Source organism: Boleophthalmus pectinirostris, unplaced genomic scaffold (genome assembly GCF_026225935.1).
Source record: "Boleophthalmus pectinirostris isolate CB_2022bp ecotype Guang Dong unplaced genomic scaffold, ASM2622593v1 HiC_scaffold_4, whole genome shotgun sequence".
Lineage (NCBI taxonomy): Eukaryota > Metazoa > Chordata > Actinopteri > Gobiiformes > Gobiidae > Boleophthalmus > Boleophthalmus pectinirostris.
The window spans coordinates 15,471,825-15,498,849 of NW_026571353.1; the positions used below are offsets into that span (position 1 = coordinate 15,471,825).

At 37.5% G+C, this 27,025-nt stretch overlaps 1 protein-coding gene across 1 annotated transcript; it reads left to right on the plus strand.

Moving 5' to 3' along the window:
• Positions 1-180: 180 nt before the first annotated feature.
• Positions 181-25,802, plus strand: grk5l (G protein-coupled receptor kinase 5 like). The gene is made up of 16 exons (XM_020935383.2): positions 181-681; positions 12,616-12,711; positions 12,786-12,898; positions 16,067-16,144; positions 17,149-17,246; positions 17,902-17,994; positions 18,582-18,645; positions 18,736-18,876; positions 19,288-19,478; positions 19,686-19,723; positions 19,807-19,896; positions 19,980-20,188; positions 20,392-20,529; positions 20,974-21,111; positions 21,195-21,326; positions 21,560-25,802. The coding sequence occupies exons 1-16, from the start codon at positions 630-632 to the stop codon at positions 21,641-21,643; spliced, it is 1,755 nt and encodes a 584-aa protein (XP_020791042.1). The 5' UTR covers positions 181-629; the 3' UTR covers positions 21,644-25,802.
• The last annotated feature ends 1,223 nt before the right edge of the window (positions 25,803-27,025 follow it).

Consider the following 27,025-nt stretch of genomic DNA (forward strand, 5'->3'; position numbering starts at 1 on the left):
CTATGCTACTGTTCGTAACTCAATACTTTCACTTTTTTCCAAATAGGCTGTCTAAAAAGTAGCTGTTATTTCGGTAACTAAGCGATTACTCCTTGTGAATTTTTGTCTTTGGCTTGACGTAGACGTAGGCTCCTCCTTCTTTGATGACGCACGGAGAGAAGAGGAGGGGGGGCTGCGCTCATGTCCTCTCTCTCTTCTGGCTCTTGTGGACTCAGCCAACCCCAACTGGTGTAATGCAAAGCTGCCACTAACCTGGTATATTCCTACTGTCAAGAGCACGTTTTTTTCTGTAGACGTGTGTTTATGTCCAAGTATTTGACTTGATTTCCCTTTTGCGTATCTGGAAAAGGGGCATCCGCTGCCAAATCACGTATGGAAAGGTTTTGGGGGGATTGGAGTAGAAATGCGCCGCCGCCGCACATCCAGCCGACAACAAGAAGAACGATGCAAAGCTTCTATTGCAAGCAAACCTATCGCATCCTGTTTCATTCCTTACGGCTTTGATAGGCGAGATTTTGATTCAGATACCGAAGAAGAGGATTAAAAGTACCTTACTCGCTCAAGGACGCTTATTTTAATTTGCTGCAGACGCCTCCTTACACAAACCCCAGCATTTAGGACCGTTTTTGATGGAGCTGGAGAACATTGTAGCCAACACTGTACTGCTGAAAGCCAGGGAGGGTGAGTATAAAAAGTGCAAATGATAGCAAATTGGCGCTGCACATTGAAGATATTGTGGGTTTGTTGGGGAGCAGTTATAGCCTACGTCCAGATGCAACAGTGAGGGGGGGACCTTATGCATTGTTACAAGAGCTATTCTCGCGGTGGGAAACGCCTCTCCTCTTGTATATGGCAGCCCTGACATCAGAGTCGTCCGTGATGTTCTTGACAGCGTTTTCCCACCGCATAGCCCATGCAAGAACAACCGCGGAGAGGAGGCGGGGGTTGCCTCCCACATCCGCTTTCGCTGTCCGTGCAAATGAATGCGCTCTTTCGCAACGTTTTACATGCTGTGGCAAACGCTGAAGCTTTGAATTGATCCCTGGTCTTTCTCTGTTTTTAAGGTCAGTCCTTGGAGCAAAGGGACATGTGTTTTTGTGATCTCTCTTGCCTATTGGCTACGTGATTGGTATCCACAAGTGGCTAAATGCATGGGATTGGTCGATCGCTGTGCCGTGAAGGCCACATGTGCAGTTGCAAATACTGTAGCCCCTAATAGCAGCATGACATTGTTAAGAAACACTTGTATAAGGTAGGATCGCTGTGAGACAAAAGAGAATTACCAGGGGCTACCAGGCTAGGCATGCAGTGAGTGACCCCATGAAAATGACTCTAAAGATGAGCAAATGGAGAGAGATAGTGGAAGTTAATTTCTAATTAGACTATTCATAAATAATCATGAATTTGGTGGCTTTATTCATAGGTTATATCAATAACCCTTAGCCTACACTCAGTGACCATAAATATGAACCTACAAGGTCTATGTTTCGGCTGCTAGCTGTAGCCTACTAATATGTCTAATTCAAACTGACTAACTCGTGGGAAACGCACTTGTGAGCTGCACCTAGAACCATTGCTTGACAGGGTGGGTCTCATTTGTTACAGCTTGCTACAGTTGTATTATTGGTTGTGTCCTTAGGTCCTGAATCATTAGTGGTTTTATCTTACAGGCCTAGTGCCAAAGTTACTCTCCCATTGCACTATGACAAGTGTAGTGCAAGTTTTAGTTCACATAAACTGTAAGAGAATAAGAAACTCTTCTGTGGTTCACCAGCATCTAGGAAGAATCTGTTTAAACTGTTGGTTGGTCAGTCCACACACTTTTGTACAATCGTACTTTGTATTAAGCTTATACAAAGGCATTACAGTGGGGTAAACACGTTGATGTTGATTAATGTCCCAAAACATAGCCTAGGTTACTGTATATAAAAGGTCTGAACTCACAATTAAAATTATGCATGGTCTTGTTGACTATGCAGTCTCTTACACAAATTCAAACTGCAGCATTACACTCATGAAAAACATGCAGTCCATAAGCAATTTAATCAAATTGAACATTACATAACAAACTAAGTGGGCTACTACCATCCGAGCTCTGTCTTCCTGTGGAGCCTTTAACATGGGCAGTGATAAAGGAGATGATGGTGAGGAGGGAAAACAGCTAATCCAGGATGGTCATCTGAGCATCATCTGACATCCCCTGTTAACCATGTCAAAGGGGCAGTAATGACATGAGGCTGTGCAAATGGAGGGGCTATAGCAATTTAGAGGAAACCTTTGGACATTTATCTTGCTGTTATGGATGTCTGGTATCGTATAGATCAGTAATAGACTTTACTTTATTAATTCATATTATAATATAATATGGAAATGTATTCATTGAAAAAAGATGCTGGTTTTGCCACATGTGTATCGCTATGGATTCCCCTGTAATGTTCCACAGCATTGCATTAAACACATATTTCATTAATACTGAAAAAATATCTTGAGGCTTGCTTTTCCACATATTTGACCTGTTAATTGTATTGCAGCACCATCTGTTTGTCTTCATGGAGATACAGTACATCTTTTAGTCATAGATAAGGCTTGATCTTTGTTTTGTTGTCCCGCCTTAGACCTTGTCTGGTCCATCCTTTCCTGTGTAATCCAGATTTATAGTGCAAGACATGATTTGAGAAATTTAGCCTTTTAAATCTTTGTCAGCAATTTTTCATTAAAGGAATACTCAATATAATCCTCTTAATTTCAAATAAATTGTGCAGCAGTAATTTAAATGCTTTTGCAATAACAGTCAACTAGCACAGAGCTTTATTCATAGCATAGTTACTACAGTAAGTGTTCACACATGGGAGTATGGGTAGAATTCCTATGTTAAAACGTAAACTAGACATCATTACAGGAGCTTATTATACAATGTGTTTGTGTCTGTGTGCTCCCCATTCACAACTCACTCTGGCTGGCAGCCGATGCAGATTCCAGGCCTGGCAGTGCCGACATCATTTGCCGTCAAAGTGAATGGGAGTTAAAGGGGAAAACAGCATTACTGCGTCCAGATGCCTTCCTTGAATTGCGGTAATAGTGCTCGGGTATTTAGTCTGGACCAGTTTACAGGATTCCTCTCCACTGCCTGCTGGCTCTAGCTCTGTGCTGTCATATTTACTAAGCGTTGCCATAAAAATTGTTATAGTAGTAAGATGTCAACTTAAGTCCTTTAATTTATTGTTATATTTGCTGTCTTAGTATACAGTGATTCATTTATGTTTTATATTAAATGCTTGTTTTTTAGTTGCAGTTTTCTCCATTTTTCTTTGCTTGGTACCAGCACAAAGAGCACATGACCACTGGGTGAGGTATATCTGTCTTATAAAAGAGCATAATCTAACTCTTATCAAACACTGACCATATCCTATACAACTAATGCTATAAATTTGAATTACTGATGTTCTTCTTTTATGTATCACTGTGCTGCCTGAAAAATGAATTTCCTGCAGGATAAATAAAGTATTATCTATATCTATCTATATCCTTATTTTGTCTCAATTTTGTTTGGTAACTTTTGCAACTATTTTTTGTAGGTAGGCCATTTTTTTGCATTTTGTAGGGGGCTGGAGCCTATACCAAAACAATTGATTAATATTTATAATAATATATGATATTATGATATAATATCTTATAGGTAGATAAGATGTGTGTACATTTCTTGATTATTTTTGGATAATATAATGAATTGATTTAGTTATTATGGATGTGAGGTATCTCAGGGAAAAATAATCTTTGATCTTAAGGCTATGTTAATGACATAAGCTCTTGGTCTCACTGGTTTTGCACAAATTAATTTCATTGTCCTAATCCTTGCTTTATTGCTTGTTAAATGCTATCAAGCCAATCTGTTAAGCATCTTTGCAGGTTGTAACAAATCCTTGACTAAGATAGCAAACATTTTGCTACAAGATAACATGATAAGAAGTGTGAGGTCTTTGTCTGTACAAGAAATCTGTGTTACTTCGAACATGCATAATGTCCTCAAGCATTTGTGAAGCAACAGCAAGTCTCTGCAAGTAAGAAGGACAAACTAAGTGAATTTTTTTCTGTGAATAGATGAGTAAGCTGCCCCAAATCAGAAAATCTCATATCTCAATTACCTGGTGCCCAGTTGAATAGGTGCTTTTGTTTTATTTTTTTCAGAGGCAGATTTCCCTTCAAATGAACAAAGCAGGTTGCCCGCATGCATGCCCCAAGGACCCCTCTGAATGGGCAATGACATAATGCAGTAGACTTTTATTGGTGCTGCCAGCTAGAGAGTGGTAATGGATGGGAGAGTAAAATACACTGGGAGAACTGTGATTTCCTGGATATTCTTACACTGTCACATTTAAGGATAAAACTGATAATTGGTGTCCCATTCATGTATTTGACTTCTCTTCATTTTAATGATACCCTGCTAAACTCATATTAGCATAAATGTGTTGATTTTTTTGGCCAATCATGTCGTTAGGTCCACTTATGATGTGTTTTTCCTTTTACTTGGCCTCCTGCATACAGAACTGTTCCAGCCAAAATGTTTGTGTTTATTTTTGACAGAAATGCCCCACTGGAGAAAACTTACATACATACATACACACACACACACACACACACACACACATACATATACACACACACATACACACATACATACACACACACGCACACACACACACATGCATACATATATACAACTATGACAGTACAATTACGACTACCTCTAGCTATCACTCTGCCTCGTGCCTACTGTTATCTTTGCTTCACTGGACCCTTACAAGAACTTACTTTCCACCTCTTTCAGCATCTTAGCATAATCAGTATTTATAGCATGTAAGATGTGCTATTAAATACAACAAGGAATGTGTCGACAGCCAACCACAAATGCATCCAGCACATTTTGCATTGTTCCCTACAAATGTCCAAGAGAGAACTCCTGATGGCTCCCTCTCATCCACACCATATCACAAGGCTGGCTGTGTTTTGAGTAGGAGTGTGACTCATTTTTTCTTGAGTGGAAAAATTCTGCTCTCTGGCTCTTACTATCTCTATTGTTATTGCAGCTCCTACCCACACATATAGTATACGTAACTCCACTGGATGCAACAAGTTCATGCCTGTTCTCTGCGGATCGAAGAAAGGCATTCTGGGAAATGATAATGTGAAGAAATTTAAGTGAAAGTGAAAGCAGGGAAAAATGTGCCTTTCGACAGCTCTTCAGAGTTACTTGTGGTATGCAGTAAGCGACCTCAGGATGTGACAGGTTTATGCTTTATAATTCAGACACACTGATGTTTACCATATCTGAGTATTTCCCTGAAAATGCTTATGTTCTGACTGCCATGCAAGCCCAAGTATGCATCACTAAAATAATGGTGCACATACAGAATTAAGCTCTACATGAAAACTTGCTGTATATAGCCTTATAAATGTGTTTTATTTACTAAAATGGTCATTTTTCATTACATCACAGACTGGACTGCAACCATTTCCTCTTAATCTCTCTTTTTTTTTGTCTTGAGTAAAGAAGTTCAGTACTTTCTCTATTACTGTCTTGTCTCTATGAAAACCATCAGACAGTGTCACTATTATATACAAAGGTGGTTACATTTATCTATAGAGAATTTAGATTTTTGCATAAGATGGAAAGAATGAACTGTCATGTGAGCAACTCCAATTCCCGTTTCCTCTCACAGAAGTTTCTCATAGAGCAGTTGGGTCTACTCTGATTCATGACTCTAGTCTACGGTTTTCATGGGATGTTGTCATAAGAGAAACAAAAGACAAAGGAATGTCAACATCGGAGTAGAAGTCAGCGAACAAACATCTCAATGTGTGTGTTTTAAGGCCACACAGGAAGTCAAGAGCAGCTTGAAAGGAAAGAGTCTACAAGGGCAATGTAATCATTTTAACCCTGTATCCGGTTGGCGTTTTGGTCTTGCTGTGAAAAGCCCCTCATACCCTTTTGAAAATCATCTGTGCAATACGTAGTAGGGAAGTCACAACATCAATCTTAACGGCATGATTATGAATTTACAACATTCAATTTCTACTCTTTTGCTGACACCATGACCAAACAACTGTTACATCCTTAATTGTCTTTCATTCTTGTGATCTTATTTGAACACCACTCCTCATGTTTGCAAGATTAAAACCTTCTAAGTGATTACTTTTAGGTTGACTATTTTATTGTAGATTAAATTTAAATGACTTATTTGTACGGTACTTCTAAAATTGTTGAGATTATTTATTTATTTTTTGTTATGATTGTATTTTGACCGAAATAATAATAATTATTATTATTTAACAAAATAATCTTGAAATCCCTTATACAGAGGGGTTCAGTCTGGGCTATTTTCAGTGCCTGGAGATGTTAGCACCTGAATTGTTCTGGATTAGCAGCAGTGGTTAGTAGTATATAATACTAAAAGACCTAGTAGTAGACTCCTAGTGTTATAGGAGTCAATGTTATGTTTGCGTCTCTTATGGACTCCATTAAAACAGTTTTGTAGCAGGTAAACAAACACTGAAGCGCCTTATTGCAGCTGGATTCTGTTCTGTCCCTCCTAGTTGTTGTTATAGAAGAACAAATAGCACATACAGTATTACCCAGCATGCCCAGCGCTGTTGTGCTTTGATCGCTCATACTCAGGCGGGTTATATAATTTGACTTTATTGGATATGTGGGCAGCATGGGGCTGTTTTCCCTCTCACATTCCATATTTGATTTATTTTTAGAACAGGAAACTTGTGCCACCTGACTCTTCACGACACTTCAGGAAATGTACCCTGCCCTCTCCTCCTTTGTGAGATTTGTGCTGTAGATCTGACATGTAACATTTCAGGCACTATCTTTGTCAACACTCACACTGCTTTCATTCTGAGATCAAGATCAGATTCACATTAAAGCTGTACTTTTTGTTGCTTTCTGTACACTTTGCCATCTATAATTTCAAAGCAAGTATCCTCTAAATTTTTTGTACTTTACTTTTTTAATACTTAAGCAGTCAGTTATTGTTCCCTACTTCCTCCATATAATTGTCTATAAAACCTATAAAGCTATAAAACCACAAACCACATTCACTGTAGCACTTCTTCTGTCACTCATATCACAGATACTGTTACTGTACTACTACTCACAATATTATGCATTTAAAAATACATTTAAAATTGTAACCTGTTAATTCTCAAGCAAGTTTATGAATTCATGTAGATTATGCACCAATTTTTCTCTAGTCTATGTTAGTATGGAGAGAAGGCATTGTTCTGTTTGGCTCCTTCACAAAGACATGATTGAAAATGATAGTCACATGTGAAACCGTGTAAACATGGCCTTATACAGTTACTTAGTTACAACTGTCAGTGCTCACAGGCTCCGAGGTCACGGACCGGTTTGACCACCTCATTTTGTATTAACAAATCATCTACCCTCAGGCAGCTTTCTATTTATAGCCATACAGTTTACAAGGATATATGGACTAAAACAGATTTACACATAGCAAAAACTAAACTTTTGTGTTGTTTTGTTTGGGTTTTTTTTGTTTGTTTGTTTTTTATATAATTGCACATGTTTAGAAAATATACATTCCCTTTTTGTTTAAGGCTAAGCTGTTAAATTCACATCTAAATGTATGTACAAAGGAGAGAAGCCTTCCTGGCCTTCATGCTAAATACAGCTTGACTGAAAGGTTACATTCAGTTGTTATTGTCCGTGCGGTCACAGTGTTTGGACACAGCTCACACTGCATTGACTGCACTGATAAGATCACGTTTTATTGTCTATGACTGATTTTGACTCAATGACCCTGAATAAGTGATTTCACATATGACCTTATAGCAGCTTCGAGAATAGTGTCTGGTGAATCCCCTGGTCACATGATTGGCTGCTGAATGCATTTGCAGATGTTACCTCTTTATTGCTGTGGTAATGAGGCAGATGTGGTCAGAGCGGGTGCAGGGCGCTAATAATTGAGCTGGAAAGAGGGACCGACAACATGACTTCATATTGGAACAAAAAGCCTCTTCCTCCTATAGTCCTCTCAGAGCTCAGAGCTGGGCTGTGCTTCCCTCGACATCCTGTGGCACACAAATCCTTTCAGCACTTAAGAAAAAACACCATCATTCAAACACTATGTGCAAAAGATGGAATGAGGTGTTAGAAAATGTGTATTTATTTTTCTTTTAAATATGCACTTCATGTTGTAAATATTCATATTCGCAAAGAAGTGTAATTTTGACAGGGAAAAAAAGCAATGGCCATGCAAAAAATTTTTGATGCGCATTCTTCCTTCTCTATTTAAAAATAAATATGCTCTGAAGACAGTCTAATAATGGAAAACATTTTTTTATATTTTTTTATTCATTGGGATATAAAAAGTAAACATTAAACTAATCTTTGTCAGTAGCCTTTTTTATATCATGGAAAAGTTAAAAAGTCTTACTCACCTGCATTCATCGTCATAGTAAAATCCATTTGTCAAGCTTTCAAGCAACATGTTGTCAAGGTACTCAGAATTGATTGTATTGCCAATAATGGAGGCAGTGCCAATGCAAAGTTTCACATGTACTTTTTACCTTCGTAGGAGCAGAAATGTAAAAGTGTAAGCATCTCTCTGACCACCACTGTGACTCAACAGTGAAGCCGACATTTAGCAGATCAGACAAAGGAGGTGATGTGAGAAGAGGCCACTGTTAGATAATCAGAAAAACATCCACTGAGCAAGGAGCACATTTGGTGCCAAGAACAGATGAGTGGAGAGTTTCTGAAATCCTCTGCTTGACTTTTCACTGTGTAGGTGGATCAAATCTCACATATTCACACCTCACTACTGCCTTCCTTTCACATCTGCTGATAATGTCTCTGCACATCCAGATGCACCACCAGTGGAGTCTGTTCAATTGTGTTGTCCAGTTTGATTTTGGATGTAAACTGAATTACTTCAATGGTTGTTAACAAAAATACATTTCTTGAGATAGTATCCAAGGAGGAGATTCATAATTAGTGGCTGACCAATGGTAGTGGGTGCTAGTCATAATCTGGGACAAATGAAAAGAGTTACACCATAAATGGCATTCAACATAAAACCATGCCTTATCAATTAGCACTGCATAATAGGAGGCTGGGTATTTGCTATGAACGCAACTGAAGGGGTAAAGTAAGGACAAAAAAATAAATCAAAATCTGCACAGACCTTACATATTTTATAACAACTTACAAATGTATTAAAAAATTGAAAAATATACTGAGGCAAAGAGAGTTAAGATGAAATGAACAGAAACTCTTTGCTTATATGCATTATGATGGTAACCCCCTGGTGTCCCGCCAGGCAAACGACGTCCCTCTCTGACCTTAATTTCGCTGCACTTGACTTGATGATGTCAGAGCTGCTAAGCAGCAGCATAAATAAAGGGAGGTGACCATGCTAGCCACATGGAACAAATTAGACTGACAAGTTCCTGTATCCACAGCCCACAGCATATTTTGGCTGAAATGTAAGTGACAGCCCTCAGTGTTTAATGCTAAAAAGTACTGTGCGGATTTAGGGGCATTTTTAGACTTTATATAACATACCACCATTACACCTGTAGTCAACATTAAAAGCATATTGAACAGCATGGTCTGTTAATGTAGGGCACAGGTTTAAAAGCTTCCTGTTATCTAAGTTTACTGTCTTTTATAAGCTTCCCTCAGGAACTACTTTGTAAAGTGCAGCCACCAAAATCTTTCGACTTAATGACAATGCACTATACTCTGCACTCACCATACAATACACTAAGAGCAGTGGTATATTTAGGCCTCAGAGGACAATAATGTGAGAAGTCTAGAGACCCAGAGACAGACGGGAAATAGCATGTTGGATGTGCACGGATAACTCTGGGATGAATTATTTATGTATCAAGATGTGTTTTGGGTGTGTCTGTCTGTGGATGAAGGAGTCTGTCCAGATTGGAGTGAAATAATACTAATACAGATTCAAATGACAAATGTTGTGTCCTCTGCTTTTTTCATATTGTCATCTGTTTACATGGATCATGCTAAAATGGGTGAAACTATATAATACAAAAATGGCATAAAATAATCATTAAGGTGAAAATGTTTTGAAGTAATTTTAGATAAACAACTACATTGCTATTGTGTGTATGACTTTGTGGAGCTATTTTTACACCAAGTACATTGTTTAGTGTTAAAGTTTTTAACAATGAGGGTGTGTCTAGATATAACTAGATACTGTGAAGTCATTGTATTTCTGCTTTGCATTTTAGGCTATCAACAGTAACAGTGGATACAGAAGTTCATGACCTTATTTGACCCACAAGCAAGCACTCAGAGCAGTCACATTAAAAGTGTGAGTCACTGGCTGGTTGCAGTTTGGCCACAATATAATCAAAATTAAAATAAATAATAAACCAAATAGGATTAATCAAAGGTAATATTTATGTGTCAATATTGTGTTGCAGAGGAGCATTGGGAAAAGTTGACATACTATTGACCTTTAAAAGGAAGTTCTTCCCGTTGTATTATCACTAGGCTGTACGTTTTATTATATACAATAGTAACTAATATTAACTGTATCTCAGAGAGCAACTATGTCTTAAAGAAGGAAGTGTGCTTGTATAGTGTGACTTAAGTCTGCAGAAATGTTGATGAGGAGCAGGTGGTGTTGGTTAATGATCCTCTTAGGGGATATTTTGACTCCTGTTATTAATATATTACTACATGTTTGTCTGTTTCCATCCGCCGCTGTGACGTTGGAGCTTCGTCATAGCATCTTCTCTTCTGTGGTGTGCTGTAATACATACGTGCATTAACATACCTTGTCAGTGTGGTATGCCAAACAATTCATTCTATTTTATTGTGTCTATTTTGCTAGAGCAGGCATTTTATGATACATATTTTTTATTTTAACAAATGACAGAGGCAAGAAATACTGTACTAGAGGCGATTTCACTGTGGGCACTGTTGTTATACATTGTTGTATTGGGTTAAAGAGATATGCATTATGTTTTTACTTTAATTTGAAACACAACAAAATGTTCATTAATAATGATTTGAAATAAATATTTGCTGGCTGTGCACTGGTTTTGGTTGGAGTGTACAGATTAATTATATGTCTCTAAATTCTTTTACTAAAAAAGAAAACAAAGTTCACCAAAATTACTTAAAAATAATAAATACATGTATTCTTTAACATTGCCCTGAAAAAGTATAAAGATATAATTTAGCACAGAAACAAAATTGCTGATGACTTAAAAGTGTAGGCAGTGGTGGAAGAGAGTCCATAATGGACTGCTATTGATGGGAAAGGTTTGGGTCAGAGGCTGCAGCATGACGTAGTGCCATTCAAATTCCTGCCTTATTACTTAAAGATGTCATTGCTTCCTCTGTTCTTGGCTTGGACGTCTCTGAGTGGGCAAGCAGCATACTGGGAGTGGCTAGAGGAAGTCCCTGTCACTTCATTATTAGCTTTGGCTTCTCAAATCAAGAGAAAAATAAACATCCACTAGCAATGGAAAACTGCGACACAATGAGATTATCTGAGTGTAAAAGTGTGAGAGGTGGAGGTTAACGAGGACATAGGAAGTGCCTATCCTTAAACAACAAGATGGATTCTTGCAGCATTTGTAAGTTTACAAACTCATCAGAATCCATCTTGAGAAACTCTCCTGTAAGGTGACACAGGTGGACGGACCAATCACAGAGCAGCATTGAGGAAGCTGAAGAAGTGCCAAAACGAACCAAAACAAAATTGGCGACACTGACAGATATACTTATGTTAGTGAAAATACAGACTTTTTGTTTGTGAAAAACATGCAAGAAGGTCGGGAAGATGTCTGTGCTTTGCTGTCAGTTGGATTTAACCAAAGTTTGATTTTTTTTTAGCCTGTTCCACTGTTGTGACATTTCCACCAATAAAATTCAAATGATCATTATGACATTCTGTGTTTTCCAATTGCTTTCAGTGAGAGCTGTTTCAGATTGATAATGTGTAGAACTGAATTCAAACTGCTAAACATATCAGTCTGGCATGAGCTAGGTTGCCTTCATTGGGAGACCTAGGAGACAATCTGAAGTTAAATTCTGTCCATTCTATTATCCACTCAGAAAAGGCATCTAGTATGGAAAAAAATTAACAACTCAGTGTATTCAGTGTGGAATAAAGAGAAGAATAAAGCAATGATTAACCAAACTAATAAAATTGCATGTGGACACTAGAAAGAAACAAATGCTGGATTAATCAGAGAGGAGGAATCTAGTCTGGCAGAGTCCCGGGTTCTGATGGGAACTGAGCAGGATAGAATAGACTTTCTGTGTGAGCAAACACACACACACACACAACACAAATAGTCAGACACGGGACACTTTGACAGAAGGCCGCTGAGTTAGTTTGATAGTTTGACCTAATTATTCAAAAGGAGTGACAGTTGTGGCCAGTAATTAGATAAGGCATTTTTGCATATTTTGTTGTTTTTATGTGATTAAAAAACTATAAAAAGACTATAAGAATGCAAGATAGTTTTACATAACCATTATGCAAGGTTCATTTAATAGTCACTACTAGCCTCATTTGGATAAACTGATACTTTGTTTTGCAGGTGGAGGAGGAAAGAGGAAAGGTCGGAGTAAAAAATGGAAAGAGATTCTTCGTTTCCCTCATATAAGCCAGTGTGTGGAGCTGGGCAAAACCATTGGTGAGTTTAAGAGACTTCATCTAGTTACATTAAAGCATTAGTCTGTGTTTTTAGATGTGTTTTACTGTTTGTAGAAAGGGACTATGCCAGCATCTGTGAAAGACAACCCATCGGACGACTTCTCTTCCGTCTTTTCTGTGAGACCAGACCCAAACTGCAGCGATGTATCCAGCTTCTGGATGCAATGGTAATATTCAGGTCAAATATTACAGATTACATATTTTATGAATAGATGATTAAGAATCAATCAGTGATCAGTAGATTTGAAATTGAATGCTTGTTTTTTATCAACTTGCCTGTGCTTTTGAGCAGTTAGATTGGGGGTGTGATGCTATGGGAGTATTACCTTTCAGGGAGGGGGGTATGCATGTATTCCTCCAAGAACCAACGCATGCATGGTGAAATGGTGACTTCACCATTGAGCATTGTGAATGACGCCAGCCATTGTCCAGAATGTACCTCACCCCAAAGACGTCATCTAAATATTTGTACCTGTATTGCAATTATATTATATTTCAAGATTTACTCCAGGTAAGTTTTAGCTCCACTCTCTACGACGTGCCCTTGAGCAAGACATTTAAGATCATAATCTCTTCACAGTATTTCAAGATATGCACGGACAAGCCATGCACTATAAAGTGAGCAGTCTTTTCAATGCACTCACTCTGATTACAGCCATAGGTCATGCAGCACAGAAGAGACAATTAAACTGAGTAGTGATTATTCAACTAGCCTCTCTTCCCCCTCCCATTTCCCAATCTCTTTCTCTTGTGTCTAGACGAGTCATCCTCAAACTTTTTGTCCATGAGATCCACCACAAAACATTATTGGCCTGCGTACAATATTTGATTGGGAAAAGTTCAGACAAATGTTTTTATAGTAACAAATAAACCAAGCTATGTCCAAGTTTTAAACAAAATCTAGACCTAATATAGAACTATACCAAACAGGGCAATTAATTGGCATCAGGATGTAAAAAGGACTAAACTAACTTTAACCCCGGCAGAACCAGACCTCACCCATAGCTCACATAGCAGAGAGTAAAACAGACTTTCTCTAAATAAAACCAAATTGCTTTTAGTTAAAAGTATAGTTAAAGGGCCTTTATTTAAATGGCCAAAACAAACATGTTTCGACCATGAGCGGTCTTCATCGGGGCTTAGTTAGTCCAAATTTCTCTTTCCTCTTTTCCATCATGAGATCAGAAGAAGGGTATAACACCAATGACACCTTTACTACTGCCTGAGAGCCACTAGTCTAGACAAACAACACCCTCATGACACTTTTAAATTTTATCTATGCTCAGAATATCTTTGCAGCCATGTCACAGGACAGTAAAGGGCAGCATTGTTTCCCACTGTGTTTTTTCCAACACGGCATCCCCCACTTAACCACCTATACTAAAACGGGATGCCCCACCACATGGTATGGCTAATTGTGCTGTACATGTGACACACACTATGTTGAAACCCAATCATCAGTGTAATATCAGTGAACCAATCAGGCCTGGGGCTGACGCCAGACCGTAAGAGGTTCAATTTGGATTATTGGAACATCAAATTTGTGTGGTGTTCATATAAGATTACCGTAAACTGCACATTCAGCAAAGTAAGTTAGGTGAGATGGAAATATTCAAAACCAGTGCTCACTGTATGTTAGGGTAATAGTTCTTCAAAATAATTTGAGTAAAATATTGAAGAAAATTCTCATTTACCTCATATTACTGCTCACCAAGTAACATGAACAAGTAAGGCACCTTTTATAGATAGAAGTACTAGGGAAACAGTGATTATATTATTGTCCATATTATTTCAAAAGGTTATCAAGTAGTACTTTTTGTGTATTTTAGTTATAGACCTATTTGGAGGCAGGAGTTGCTATGGCATTAGAAAGATTGTGAGAGTAGCACAATTGTTTTATGTGTAGGATCCAAAAAGGCCACAGGGGCATCTTCTGTTCCCTTTGACTGACTCTTCCATCTGCAAAGGCTCAGAATCAGACAGCTCATTCACTGCGTGTGTAATTTCTCTTTATTCTCAGAGACAAACTCAATTAATCAGCTTTTGGCAGCTATATCGCACACAATTCTCCTCTTTCATCTGTGTCGCAAGCTCTATATGTCCACAAGGAATGATTTGCATTTAATGAAGCAACTTTTTAAATGTAATAATGCAAATTGGCCAGGAAATGTACAAGTACAATTTTATAAGTAAGCAACCAAGGGTTGGCATTTATTGTTTATTTAAGTTATTTTAGTGAGACACTTTTGTTCCAGGCAGTATTATGGCAGTATGGGATTAAGTGTATGCACAGTATATAAGTGTATGTAAGTGCATATGTGTGTGTGGTACGTGTTGTAGTGGAAAGTGGGTGACGCGGCTGTGACACGATGACACTCATGGATCTCCAGGAATCCCAAGTGTTTACTGTGTGGTTGCTAAGCGACCCAGTTCAGACAGAGAAACCCCAGGACAGTGGGGGTCTGGGGTGTCATGCTGCTTTGGCCTGTTTCAACTCCAAGATGTCATTCATAGTTCTATATAAAAAGGAATAGTTTGTTCTTTTCAAGATGTCACTAAAATCAGTCAGAATTAATCTAAACTTGAAAATTATTTACTTTTAACATTCACAGAAGCATTACTATAATCATTGCAGCTATTTGGTTAGGTTTATTACACTTAGTTAAAGTAATGAAAACAGTTACACATTAGTCATTTAAAGTCTATGCACAGATTTTTTTTAATCTACAACTGTATGTTTTCTATACCTGTTTGCCAAAGATATAAACAGTGAGTTATTTACTATTCATAAATATAACATGTATCCGTCTCCGTCATCATTTTGTGTACTGGTGCTGCAGTCTGTGTCAGCAGCAATTTTGATATGCAGAGTCAAACACAGCATATGTGAATGTGAGAGTGACTGTGAATCACACAAGTTACACAGAGAAAGCTGTCTGTGTGTCTACCAAAACACCAGCTACCAGGAACCATCAGAATAAAGCATATGTTTATACTTTTCATACTCTTTATTTCTGGAGTTGGAGTTATTGTTTTGTCAAGAATTAAATATGTAATATTAGTTTGATGTCTCATCTGAACTAGGTAGGGATGGAGGATAAATCAGCTACAATATCTGTATCAGTAATAATGGCGGGTTTTCTCAGATATTGGTATTGTTCCAATATTGAACATTTAGCTAAGTTGCCCCAGTCTGTATGTGTTCCTGTGTCATTCTCAGTTTGTTCTTAGTGCAAGCTTTAATGTGATGCAACACTTCCACACTATTGTTTGTGTATTTGTGTTGTACAATTGATACTATAATGTAATTTGTCAAATTTTGTGTGTTTTTTCAGGAAGACTATGAGGTGACGCCTGATGAGAAACGGAAATACCGAGGGGACCAGATCATCAAGACTTTTCTTTCAAAAGATGTGAGTTTTTATCACACTACAATGTTCTGCTGTTTCTCTTCTTCATATTAGGATGTACAGCAGGGTTTATCAAGGAGTGATTCATGTGTACACCTGTGGGAAAGAAATGTAAGCAAGCAGTTAGGCTGAGTTATTTTTCAATAAAAAAGCCACAACCTTCAAAAGGCAAATGATGAACAGTCTAATAAATAGTGTGAATGTGTAAAAATAGTTCATCCCACAAATAGGAGTTTTAGGCAAAGAGCTGTGTTGATGTTAGAGCCGTAATCCAATATACATCAAACCATTACTTTAAAAAGGCCATGTTTAGCAGTCATTAAATGAAGGAAGGTCAGTTTAAAAAATTATCATAAAATAGTAATACATTTTGAACAAAATTTTAGATTTATTTTCTTCACAATAACATTTGCTTGTGTGATAGAGGGGTGAGTTTGTTTCTATGTTCTATGTTTCTATGTTTCTATTAGAGATGTAATGATAACTGAAATATTGTGGTATCATATTGTTAAATGTTTCACAATAATATTATTTACCATCACAATATATCAAATTACAAGTTTCTTTGCTTATATTCATTGTTTTGGTGCAGTAATAGCTAAAAAAACAGAGGGAACTACATATACCATGATCCTTTGCTTAATTTCAGTGCAGATTATATGAAGAAATAACCGTTATGCACTTTTAGATGGATAAAGTTGCATATTCAGTTTTGTTTGCCTCGACAAATTATCACAATATTGGGAGAGGTACATCATGACAAAATCTTAGAAATTTTGATATCGTAGCATCATTACTTTCTACACTATTCTATAAGAAAAATTGTTATTTGTATCTATTCCAGGACTACTTTGTATTAATCTTGTGTTTAGATCTTCAGACAGCTCCAAAAGTAGTCCAGCCCAGTCTCACGCCCCCTAGTAGTCCAGATGTTTACAGCATGTTATAAAAAGTAATGCCATGTTTTGATGTGTGCCACCTTTTGTGTTTACATGTGTTTGTTACAGTCACCTCAACATGTCGACATTGTGGAAGGCTTTGTGGACCAGTGCAGAGAGAACCTGCAGATCAGTCCATGTAAGGAGATCTTCAGCAACTGCCGCAAGTAAGTTTCCCTTGCCCGCTGACACATTTATGCTCTTTAGATTTGAACCACAATCTAGTATAAATAGATATGAAAAAATGTCTGATAAGTTCATCGCTCTGTCAAAACCACAATATTGCTGAGAAACAACCCAAAATTAAATGTGTCTTTTGACTTCCCTGCTCCTGACCAACCCTGACTGAAGATCTAGATATGGCCCCTGACTGCTCTCAATCGGTTAAGAATCTGCTACTGTATAAAAATGCTCAAGCCTTGTACACATGTACACAGTTGTGATAGACAGAAACTTTTCCGAGTCATTTAACAATTTAATAACATTTCTTTATATAATTTCAAACAATCTGAAATCATGAAGAAATTATGTTTTTTTATACTTTTATATACTACTTTTTATACTGTACTGAATTTTAACAGTTTTCCACAGAATCTCTTCAAACAGTCTTTAGATTTATTTCATTATTGTCCCATTAATGAAACTTCCCGAAGATGCCAAATAGGTCATTTATGAAACTGCTCTTGGGCCTTTGAAACACCGCCTCACTCACTCATTCACACAGTACTGTACACTTCCTCACTCACTCTTTCACACAGTTCTGTACAGCTTGAACTGGACAAATCAGCTTTGCTGTATCTCACTGCTCTCTGTTTGGTTCAGGGCTGTCCACGACTACCTTAGTGGTGCTCCTTTCGCCGACTACCAGAACAGCATGTACTTTGACCGCTTTCTGCAGTGGAAGATGCTGGAAAGGTTAGTGGAAATATCAGTGACTGATGACACAAAACACCAGCAATCCTCAAATTACATGGAAAATGAGAAGTGCCTCTCAAAGTAAATGTTGCCTTGAACATCCAAAATATGTGATATAGTCATAAAAATAAAATTTTATAGAAAAAATATTTTTTGGATGCAAGACCATGTTTTGATCCTGCCCATTTATATAGTAAATGTCTTAGGGTAGGGTAAAACCAACATTTACTTATGTATAAAATAATAGAATAAATAAAAACAATTATCAAAATTATGATAAATAATTTTTCATTCAAGCTACATAATAACACAACATGCACAACAATATTGTAAATAATTGTGAGGTAACAGCAAATATTAAAAGTAGTCTGGAAATATGGGGCCTCTGATTACAACAGACTGGAAAATACTTTATACTGGAGTCTGTGAGAGGCAGTTAAAGTCCAATGAAAGCTTTCAGAGCTGACTACACCCTTTGTACAGGAAACACAGCAGGCCAGTATTGAGTTCCCCAGATAATATCTTCCTCCTAATCGATAATGTGTGAATGTTTATTAATGGATTTTACTGTGTCTGTCTTTTGTCAGGCAACCAATCACGAAGGACACATTCAGACAGTACAGGGTGCTCGGTAAAGGCGGATTTGGAGAGGTGGGTTCATAATGATAATGGAGGATTTAAATTGCAGCATGTGTTTATCTATAAAGCAATGATGTAATGCATGTGGTCTCTCTATGCTAGGTGTGTGCTTGTCAGGTTAGAGCCACAGGGAAGATGTATGCCTGCAAGAAGCTAGAGAAAAAGAGGATCAAAAAGAGGAAAGGGGAGTCCATGGCACTCAACGAGAAACAAATTTTAGAGAAAGTCAACAGTAGATTTGTTGTAAGTATATTTTTGTACATTACTATAATACTATTATAAACTACACTGACAAGGCCTAACAATATAATTCCCTAGGTGCAATAAATTTTAAATGCACAAAATCCTATGTATCTCAAAGTTATAATCCTTTTTGTGGAAAAAAAAAAACTGCATGTTATGCATGTTTTTGTGTAAACTTCTCTGTGTGTTTTTAATTGTCCCTTTTGGACACAAAATGGTAGACATCAAATTTTGGCCATTGCAAACACCAACATTTTTCACATCCTCATTGGGGATATCCCATCTGCTAACAGATGCTTTGATAACAAATATTAATAATGTTATTATGTAACTCACTTTACCATGTTGTACCTAAGCACAATACACAAATGGATGCCTTGTAAACATGCAGTTATGTTGTTTTTGCTGTAGGTAAGTTTAGCATATGCGTATGAGACCAAAGACGCCCTGTGTTTGGTGCTGACCATCATGAACGGAGGGGACTTGAAGTTTCACATTTACAACATGGGGACACCGGGATTTGAGAAGGACCGGGTCCAATTTTATGCTGCTCAAATCTCCTGTGGACTGGAGCACCTGCACAGGGAGTCAATAGTCTACAGGTAAAGCTCTGAATACTCTATGTATTTAGAAATATAACCATTTAAAAAGCACCCATTTATTGTGTTGCATTTTGGTCCAGCTTTAACTATACAACTTGACTATTAAACGACTCACCAATGTGGATCCATTGTAATTCTATTTTGCATTTTATACTTTTATTCTAGAGATTTGTTTTTGTAATACATGATTGCTCCCTCTTTTTACAGGGATTTAAAACCAGAAAACATTCTTTTAGATGACAATGGTGAGTAAAATGCTATGTCCCCATTCGCTGTACACAGTGTAATTGATGAGAGTGTTCATAGAACACATTTTCTTTGTTCATAGGACACATTCGTATTTCGGATCTGGGGCTGGCCATCAAAGTGCCTGAAGGAGAGCTAATCAGAGGAAGAGTGGGGACAGTTGGCTATATGGGTAAAATGAATTGTAATCATTATTTATATTATCACATTTATTATTATTTACCAGTTTTTAACAACATCACTCTATCTCTCTAGCTCCAGAGGTAATAAACAATGAAAAGTATGCCATGAGTCCAGACTGGTGGGGTCTGGGCTGCCTAATTTATGAAATGACAGTTGGACGGTCACCTTTCCGTGCTCGTAAGGAGAGGGTAAAACGTGAGGAGGTGGAGAGAAGAGTGCAAGAGGAAGAGGAAGAGTATAATGAAAAGTTTACAGAGGATGCTAAGGCCATCTGTCGAATGGTGAGTGCTTGGTTAAGTGTTTGTGGAGCAGTAATTACACTAATAAAATCTACTTTTTGGTTTAAACATGCATTTTGAGTTTTCTGCACTAGATGAGTAAAGAACTGTGTAAAAAAAATATATGTTTAAAAATATAGTTAAGTTATCATCTTGTTTTCAAGTAGGAATAATTAATTAAAGTAACTGTTCTTGTGCACCCCCAGCTGCTGACCAAAGACCCAAAGCAGAGACTTGGCTGCCAGGCGGACAAAGCTGCAGGAGTGAAGGCACACTTATTCTTCAAAAACATCAACTTCAAGAGACTTGAGGCCGGGATTGTGGACCCACCATTTGTGCCTGATGTGAGTAGTCACTAAAAGCACTGCTACATTTGGTGCATGTGTGGTTTTTGCACAATATATACATATTAGACAAGACCTGTATGACCACTAACCAGTGTAATGGGGTACCAGTGGTTTAGGACCTAGAGCCACCTGAATAAATAAAGGCCACCGTTGCACTTTGAGAAGCTAGTAAATTGTAATATACACATAATGCATAATTTTATTATAAGATAACTTTTTAATTATGTCATAATTTTACATTTTAGATGTATGTTTTTAGCATCCATTTAATAACAGCTTAGGTATTACACACTGGTTTGATAAATTTGATTATCCTCAATGGAAAAGTGAACTATTGCACAGATTATTCTTATCACTATATTCAGCTACATTACATAATATTCATGTTATGCAATTCGGTGCCATTCTCAATGTTTTTCTTTCCGACTCATGTCTCTCCAGCCTCGGGCCGTCTACTGTAAAGATGTTTTGGACATTGAACAGTTCTCCACAGTCAAGGGAGTCAATTTGGACCAAACTGACAATGACTTTTACTCTAAATTTGCTACAGGCAGCGTTTCCATCCCATGGCAGAATGAGGTGTGCATTACAATTCCCAGTTTGAAGCATGTATCAGGAAAAACATTTGGTCATGTATTTAATTTGAATTTCTCTGTTGTTAGATGATAGAGACAGAGTGCTTTCGAGATTTGAATGTTTTTGGACCACAAGGGACACGACCTCCAGATCTTGACTGGAACCAGCCACCAGAGCCCCCCAAGCGCAGCCTACTGGACCGAATCTTCAGGAGACATGTGAGTGGGCAAAATTATTTTATTTAAAAAAACGTAGATAGACAGATAGATAGAGAGACAGACAGACAGACAGACAGACAGACAGATAGATAGATAGATAGATATAGTAATTTATTGACACCGAGAAGGAAAATGGCTTTAAAAACATTTATGGATTTTTCTCCAATAAAGATCAATATTGCCAATAAAATTCCAATAATAAAGTAATGGATTGTCTCTATCTGCTCCTACAGCACCCAGAGGTGTCCATCTCCAACAGCCGAGTGCAGTCTTCCAGCGTCAACTCCGTGGACTCCATGTCTAATTCTGCCCCCTAGTGGCCAACGTGGCAGTCACACTTTACATGCAGAAATACGAAATATGAAAGAAGAGCTCCTAGGAGGGCTTCCTTGCTGCTGTCTGCCCTGGTTTTGACAAGGGTCTTTTAGCAGCCGTTGGATTCAGCCTCAGTCTATAATGGTCATCCAAGGAACGGACAGTGGGCATTTCTTTGTGCATTTCGGATGGTTTGAGAGGAGACTTTTTGGGACAAACCTTAATTTTACCCTCAGGATTGTTGGACTATAGAACAGAGCCACTGAAGAGGATAGTAAAACAAGCTAAATATTCAGGGGATCCACTGTATATGAAGACCACCACAGGGAACAGAGGATGGGGTCTTGGTGAATTTCTCTCTTGAAAGATTCTTCTCTCTTAACTTCCGGGCTTGTATATGTCGTATTCTCTTCATCCCTATTTACTACAACCATGGCCATATGCACCTGTCACCAACATCCACCCTGTAGTATTTTTATAATATTACTGTATATATAATCTGAAGACCATGAACATAACCCAAGAAACCTTTTATTAAAATGTCCAAAACAAAATCACATGACCACAAGGGTAAATAATCATGATGACACCAGAACTGAACTGAGATTAGGACAGAATTAGGTCCAAACCATGACTGAAATCCAGTGTATTATTATTATTATTATTATTATTATTAAGAGGATACAAATCCTTAATGAAACCATTACTAAATCAAAACTACTCAAGTAATCTGGATACAGTGTTTCTCATTTATATAGGGGACTAGTAGGGCCCCCCATTAATTTTTACCCCGGTCTAAAAACAAGTTTATGCATGTAGTACAGTCATAAACTTAAATGAGTAAATATGTTGAATTTGTAATCAGTGTTTTTTATCACTAAGGAATTGGAGTGAGAGTAAATGCTAAAATTGTATTAAATTAAATAATTCAAATATGGATGGCCATAATAGTCCCATTATAAATCTATTAGAAACATTGCCAGATATCAGCATACGTACAGTAAATTAATCTTGACTTAAATAGAGGATACATTAGCCTTACACTAGAAATTACCCAGGATTACTTCAAGAGTAAACTAGACCTCAGTCAAGAACAACGGACCTTAGCATTTCAAATGTTTCTATGTACGGCCCTGTCTATACCCTGTGCCTGCACCTCTTGTACAACTATATTAACTTATTTACTTTGAATATTACACATCCCATTACCTCAGACGATCACTCCTAAACATTCACAAACACATCACCTCGGCAACCTCAGCACATTGATGTACATTGCCTTGCGTATACTCAGGCCAAAGATGACAGTTTTTGGTTGTGTGATTTTGTTGTCATGCTGATGAAATTTTGGCTTTTGCGATTTGTTTGTCATCAACATGAAAGAGGTCAAATCCTGGAACTGTTTTCTAGATATAAATATGAGCCTGCAGACATATCATACGCTTTAAGCCCAGTAGGCTACATAATGACTGACAGATTTGTGAGAATTGTGTTTATTGTGAATTGATGCATGGACAAAGTGTAAGTATGAACAGCTGTATCCCTTTGCGCTTCTGCATACCTCATTCCACTGATGGTGACATTAGGGCTGCATGATATTGTTGTAACATTGAATATTGCAATAGTTATATTTGCTCCCTGTATTTGGATACATGCTCACATTTGCAATTCAGCATTAAATTATAAAAACATAGGGCTGAATTACTACCTTCTACATCTAAAGAAATAAACAAGGAAATGTTATTACCGTATTTTCATGGCTATTAGGCGCGCTCTTAAGCCTCTAACCCTGGCCGCACGCCCCGCAATCCAGAGCGCCCTATACACAAATCCACTCGGGTGTCCCAGCACGACTTCAGTAAACTACAAAGCCGCACCACCTGCAGCGCACGCAAACACACATGGAGCAGACAGCGACTATGCAGCGAAACACACCCGCAGCCACACTCATCACTCCACATGGACAAGGAACGGAACAGAGGAACGAACCGAAAAAGCAAGTGCAATGTGCCACTTCTAGAGACAACTGAATAACTGAGTCACTGCAAATACACCAACAATCCAGCGGTCCCAGACAGCACCCTCCCTACGTGCCACAATTGAACAAAGCCCAGAGTCACCGTGAACGCGCCAAACAAAGTCCGACTGACCCAACTAACTGTTTCTTTTAAAGTCCGGTGCGGTTTATTTGTGAAAAAAGTTCGAAAATAGACCATTTAATGACAATGCGTCTTATAATCCAGAGCGCCTAATAGCCCGGGAAATACGGTAATAGTAAAATGATGTAATTGACTTTTAAGAAATCAATAATTGTAATTGACAAACTAATTATCTATTGATCCTTTTAATGAACGGAATTGCATTTTACCTCACGCACTATTGCATTTGCCAAGATTGTGATACATTTTCTATATATTGTGCAGCCCTAGTTATCATTGTATACAACACAAGTCTCTCTCGGTTTACCACGTCACTTTATATTTGACAATATGTGAAGTTTGTACAGAAATCTCCTGTTTCGCTTTTTTCCTCTCTCTACTTTCTGCACAGTCACTGCCCCATCGAGTGGAGAGGAGCACATGCACTCAGCCGAACTTACAAGTTGCACATTTTAAAAAACTAATGTCATTTTTTTTTCAAGGCACATTGTTGTATAGATATTGTCATACAAGCCGTTCTTTTTCTACTGTTACTTTTGGAGCTTTTCAGAATAAGTGTCTTTTTGCTCTCCCTATGCCTTCACCGTCTATGAACAACTGCTGCATTGCGTCATTGTCGAAATATTTGTGTCTATGATATACTATATGCTATGACATTTGCTTTTTTTTAGATGTTCTTCAAAATGCCTCACAAAACTTATCAGTCTTCCTCTTGTGCAGTGTCCAACCACAAATGAAGACAGGGTATTTAACAGCTGCAGGAAGTGGGGAAAAAAAAGTTTTATTTTGAAAGGAGCACAGTTTGCAAAACACATGTTGATAAATTTATAATATTGTGGAAACGTTGCATTATTTGAGTAGATCTATCTAGTTGTGTATGTAGTGTGCAGTGAATTGCAAACTGATTTAAAGAGGCACTATGTAATTTTTTGGTTCTGGGTTCGTCACCTGCTTATGGATAGATCATTGCTCTGCTTGGAATGTTCCACAGTATGATAACAGCTCTACTTTACATTTATTCAAATACAGGTGATTTTATTGTTCAAAAATACTTTAAAAAAAAAAAACAACAACAAAAAACAGGCATGCTGACTGTGAGCAGGGTTACCTCTTCAAAGATCTGACCTGTAACTTGGTCTAGTTTGGTTTTCATGAAGATAGAAAGGTTTCATATCATACTGTGAAACATTCCAGACAAAGCAATAACATCTCCATGGAGAAAAGCATTTGACAGACCTTCCACCAGAAAAATTACACAATGCACATTTAAATTTCACTATAGCCAGGCTTTAAACTGTCACGATGAATAAACTGCATTTTTATAAATATTTAATATTACCATCTTTTTTTTTAAATTTACAGTACAGATGCAATGAAAAAGGTGGAGTGAAGAAATGGCCCATAGTGCATATAGATAATAGTATATAATCTACAAAATATGAATTTCACTTTGAATTCCACAATATTGTATCTATAAACGTGTGTATTATTGGGTAGGGAAAGAGGAAGACACACAACACACAAAGAAGTGGCCTTTTCCACAGCGACACAGCCAATTAAAACAGAGCAAGGGTTACAGCTCTGCTCTATTTACGAATGTCTTTTTTCCTATTTTAATATATCTTCTACTATAGTGGTCCATGCAGTAACTGAATTGTCTTTACCAATCTCACACACAAGCCTGTTTCTTCTCTACATAGTACTTGATAAAGGAGTATATTTATAGTATATAAATCAGACTGAAGTGCCTCCTTGTAAGCATGCTCTCCAATTTCCACACAGACATTAGCACTTTGTTGTTCCTCTATTGTTTCTACCAGAAGACCCCAGATTTATGATGTTAAAGGTTGTGGTAAAGGGAAGATATAGGAGGATGTGGTTGTAGAGTTGGGAGTTTCCTTGTTTAATGTGATGTACAGAAAAGTGCTGAGTGCATGTGAAAGCCAAGTCCACTGTGTCCTTCGAATCCCAATAAATTCTGTGCTATAGTTTGAATACTCCACGCTGTTGTTTGCTGTCTTTTGTTATTTACAATATATTATTTGGCTTTACTCCTGTGCAGAAATCTTATTATGAAGTAGGGAAGTAAAGACTTAGACAAACATTATTGATCCACAAGGGAAATTATTTGGATATACTAGCTCACAGCATAATATAATAACAAAATGAAACATATGAATGGTATAATAAATTCTAAATAAGTAGCAGAAGTAGCAAGAGTCTGGTGTCAAATAAGGAATAATTATATATGTAAAAATAATATTTAGAAATATAGTAATAAGAATATCTCAGCTAAGGTCACATAAGAGGTCACAAGGAAAGCAGTACAAAAATTATAGGATGAGGATGAAGTAAAGAAACAAAATAGAACATTAAAAAAATCAAGTTAACTTAACTGATTGACATTTCTTCACCATTTGATTCACCATTCATTTAAAGGTGCATTGTGTAACCTTTCTCGTGGAGGGTCCGTCAGATTCTTTTCTCCTTGGAGATGTTACAGATTTGTCTGGAATGTTTTGCACTATGGTATTAAAGTTTTCTATCATCATGGAGATCACACCAGGTCAAATTACAGGTCAGATCTGTGGAGAGGCAACCCTGTTCACAGTCAAAATTCCTGTTTGTCAAGGCAGAGCAATGTCATATCCATAGAAACAAGAAGGTGATGGACCCCCTACTGAAAAATTACATAGTGCGTCTTTAATTTAAATAATTTATTGTCTATAATTTTCTTCAATACTAATAAGATTTAATAATCATCAGTATACTATAACATTTGTAGGCCTATATGTTTGAGACCTAAACATTTCCTCTGTAGCTTGGACAGTCAAATGAATAATGCAGTCTGTCCCAGGATGGTGGTGCTCATTAAAAGATAATGCTTCTCTTGTGAACCGGGGAGACTGGGATTTGACCCACTTCTACTCCATTGTCCCATCAGTGAGAAACAGAATGGACTAGACACATGACTGCTTTGCCTCTGTCTGCTCCAGCACTGACTGAGACAGCACTAGACCTCTGTGTTCTTGTTTTTAAGGCCAGATGAACCAATAGATCACTCGTACTTCAGAAGAGAGATGTAAGGTTGGCAGGTTAAGGTGACTGTAGTTTTGCTTTGGAACACCTCCATCTTGTTTTTATTTTCTTATTAAAAAATCCAGCTATTAATCAGGCTATTGCTAGTTTGTGTGGTGCTGCCTCTGTTGACATTAGGCGCATGTG

Excerpts from the sequence above, each read along its gene's own strand:
- grk5l (XM_020935383.2), top strand. The coding sequence starts at position 630 with ATGGAGCTGGAGAACATTGTAGCCAACACTGTACTGCTGAAAGCCAGG. Across the intron at positions 12,712-12,785 it reads GGAGCTGGGCAAAACCATTG|AAAGGGACTATGCCAGCATC; the intron begins GTGAGTTTAAGA and ends TACTGTTTGTAG. Across the intron at positions 16,145-17,148 it reads AGACTTTTCTTTCAAAAGAT|TCACCTCAACATGTCGACAT; the intron begins GTGAGTTTTTAT and ends TGTTTGTTACAG.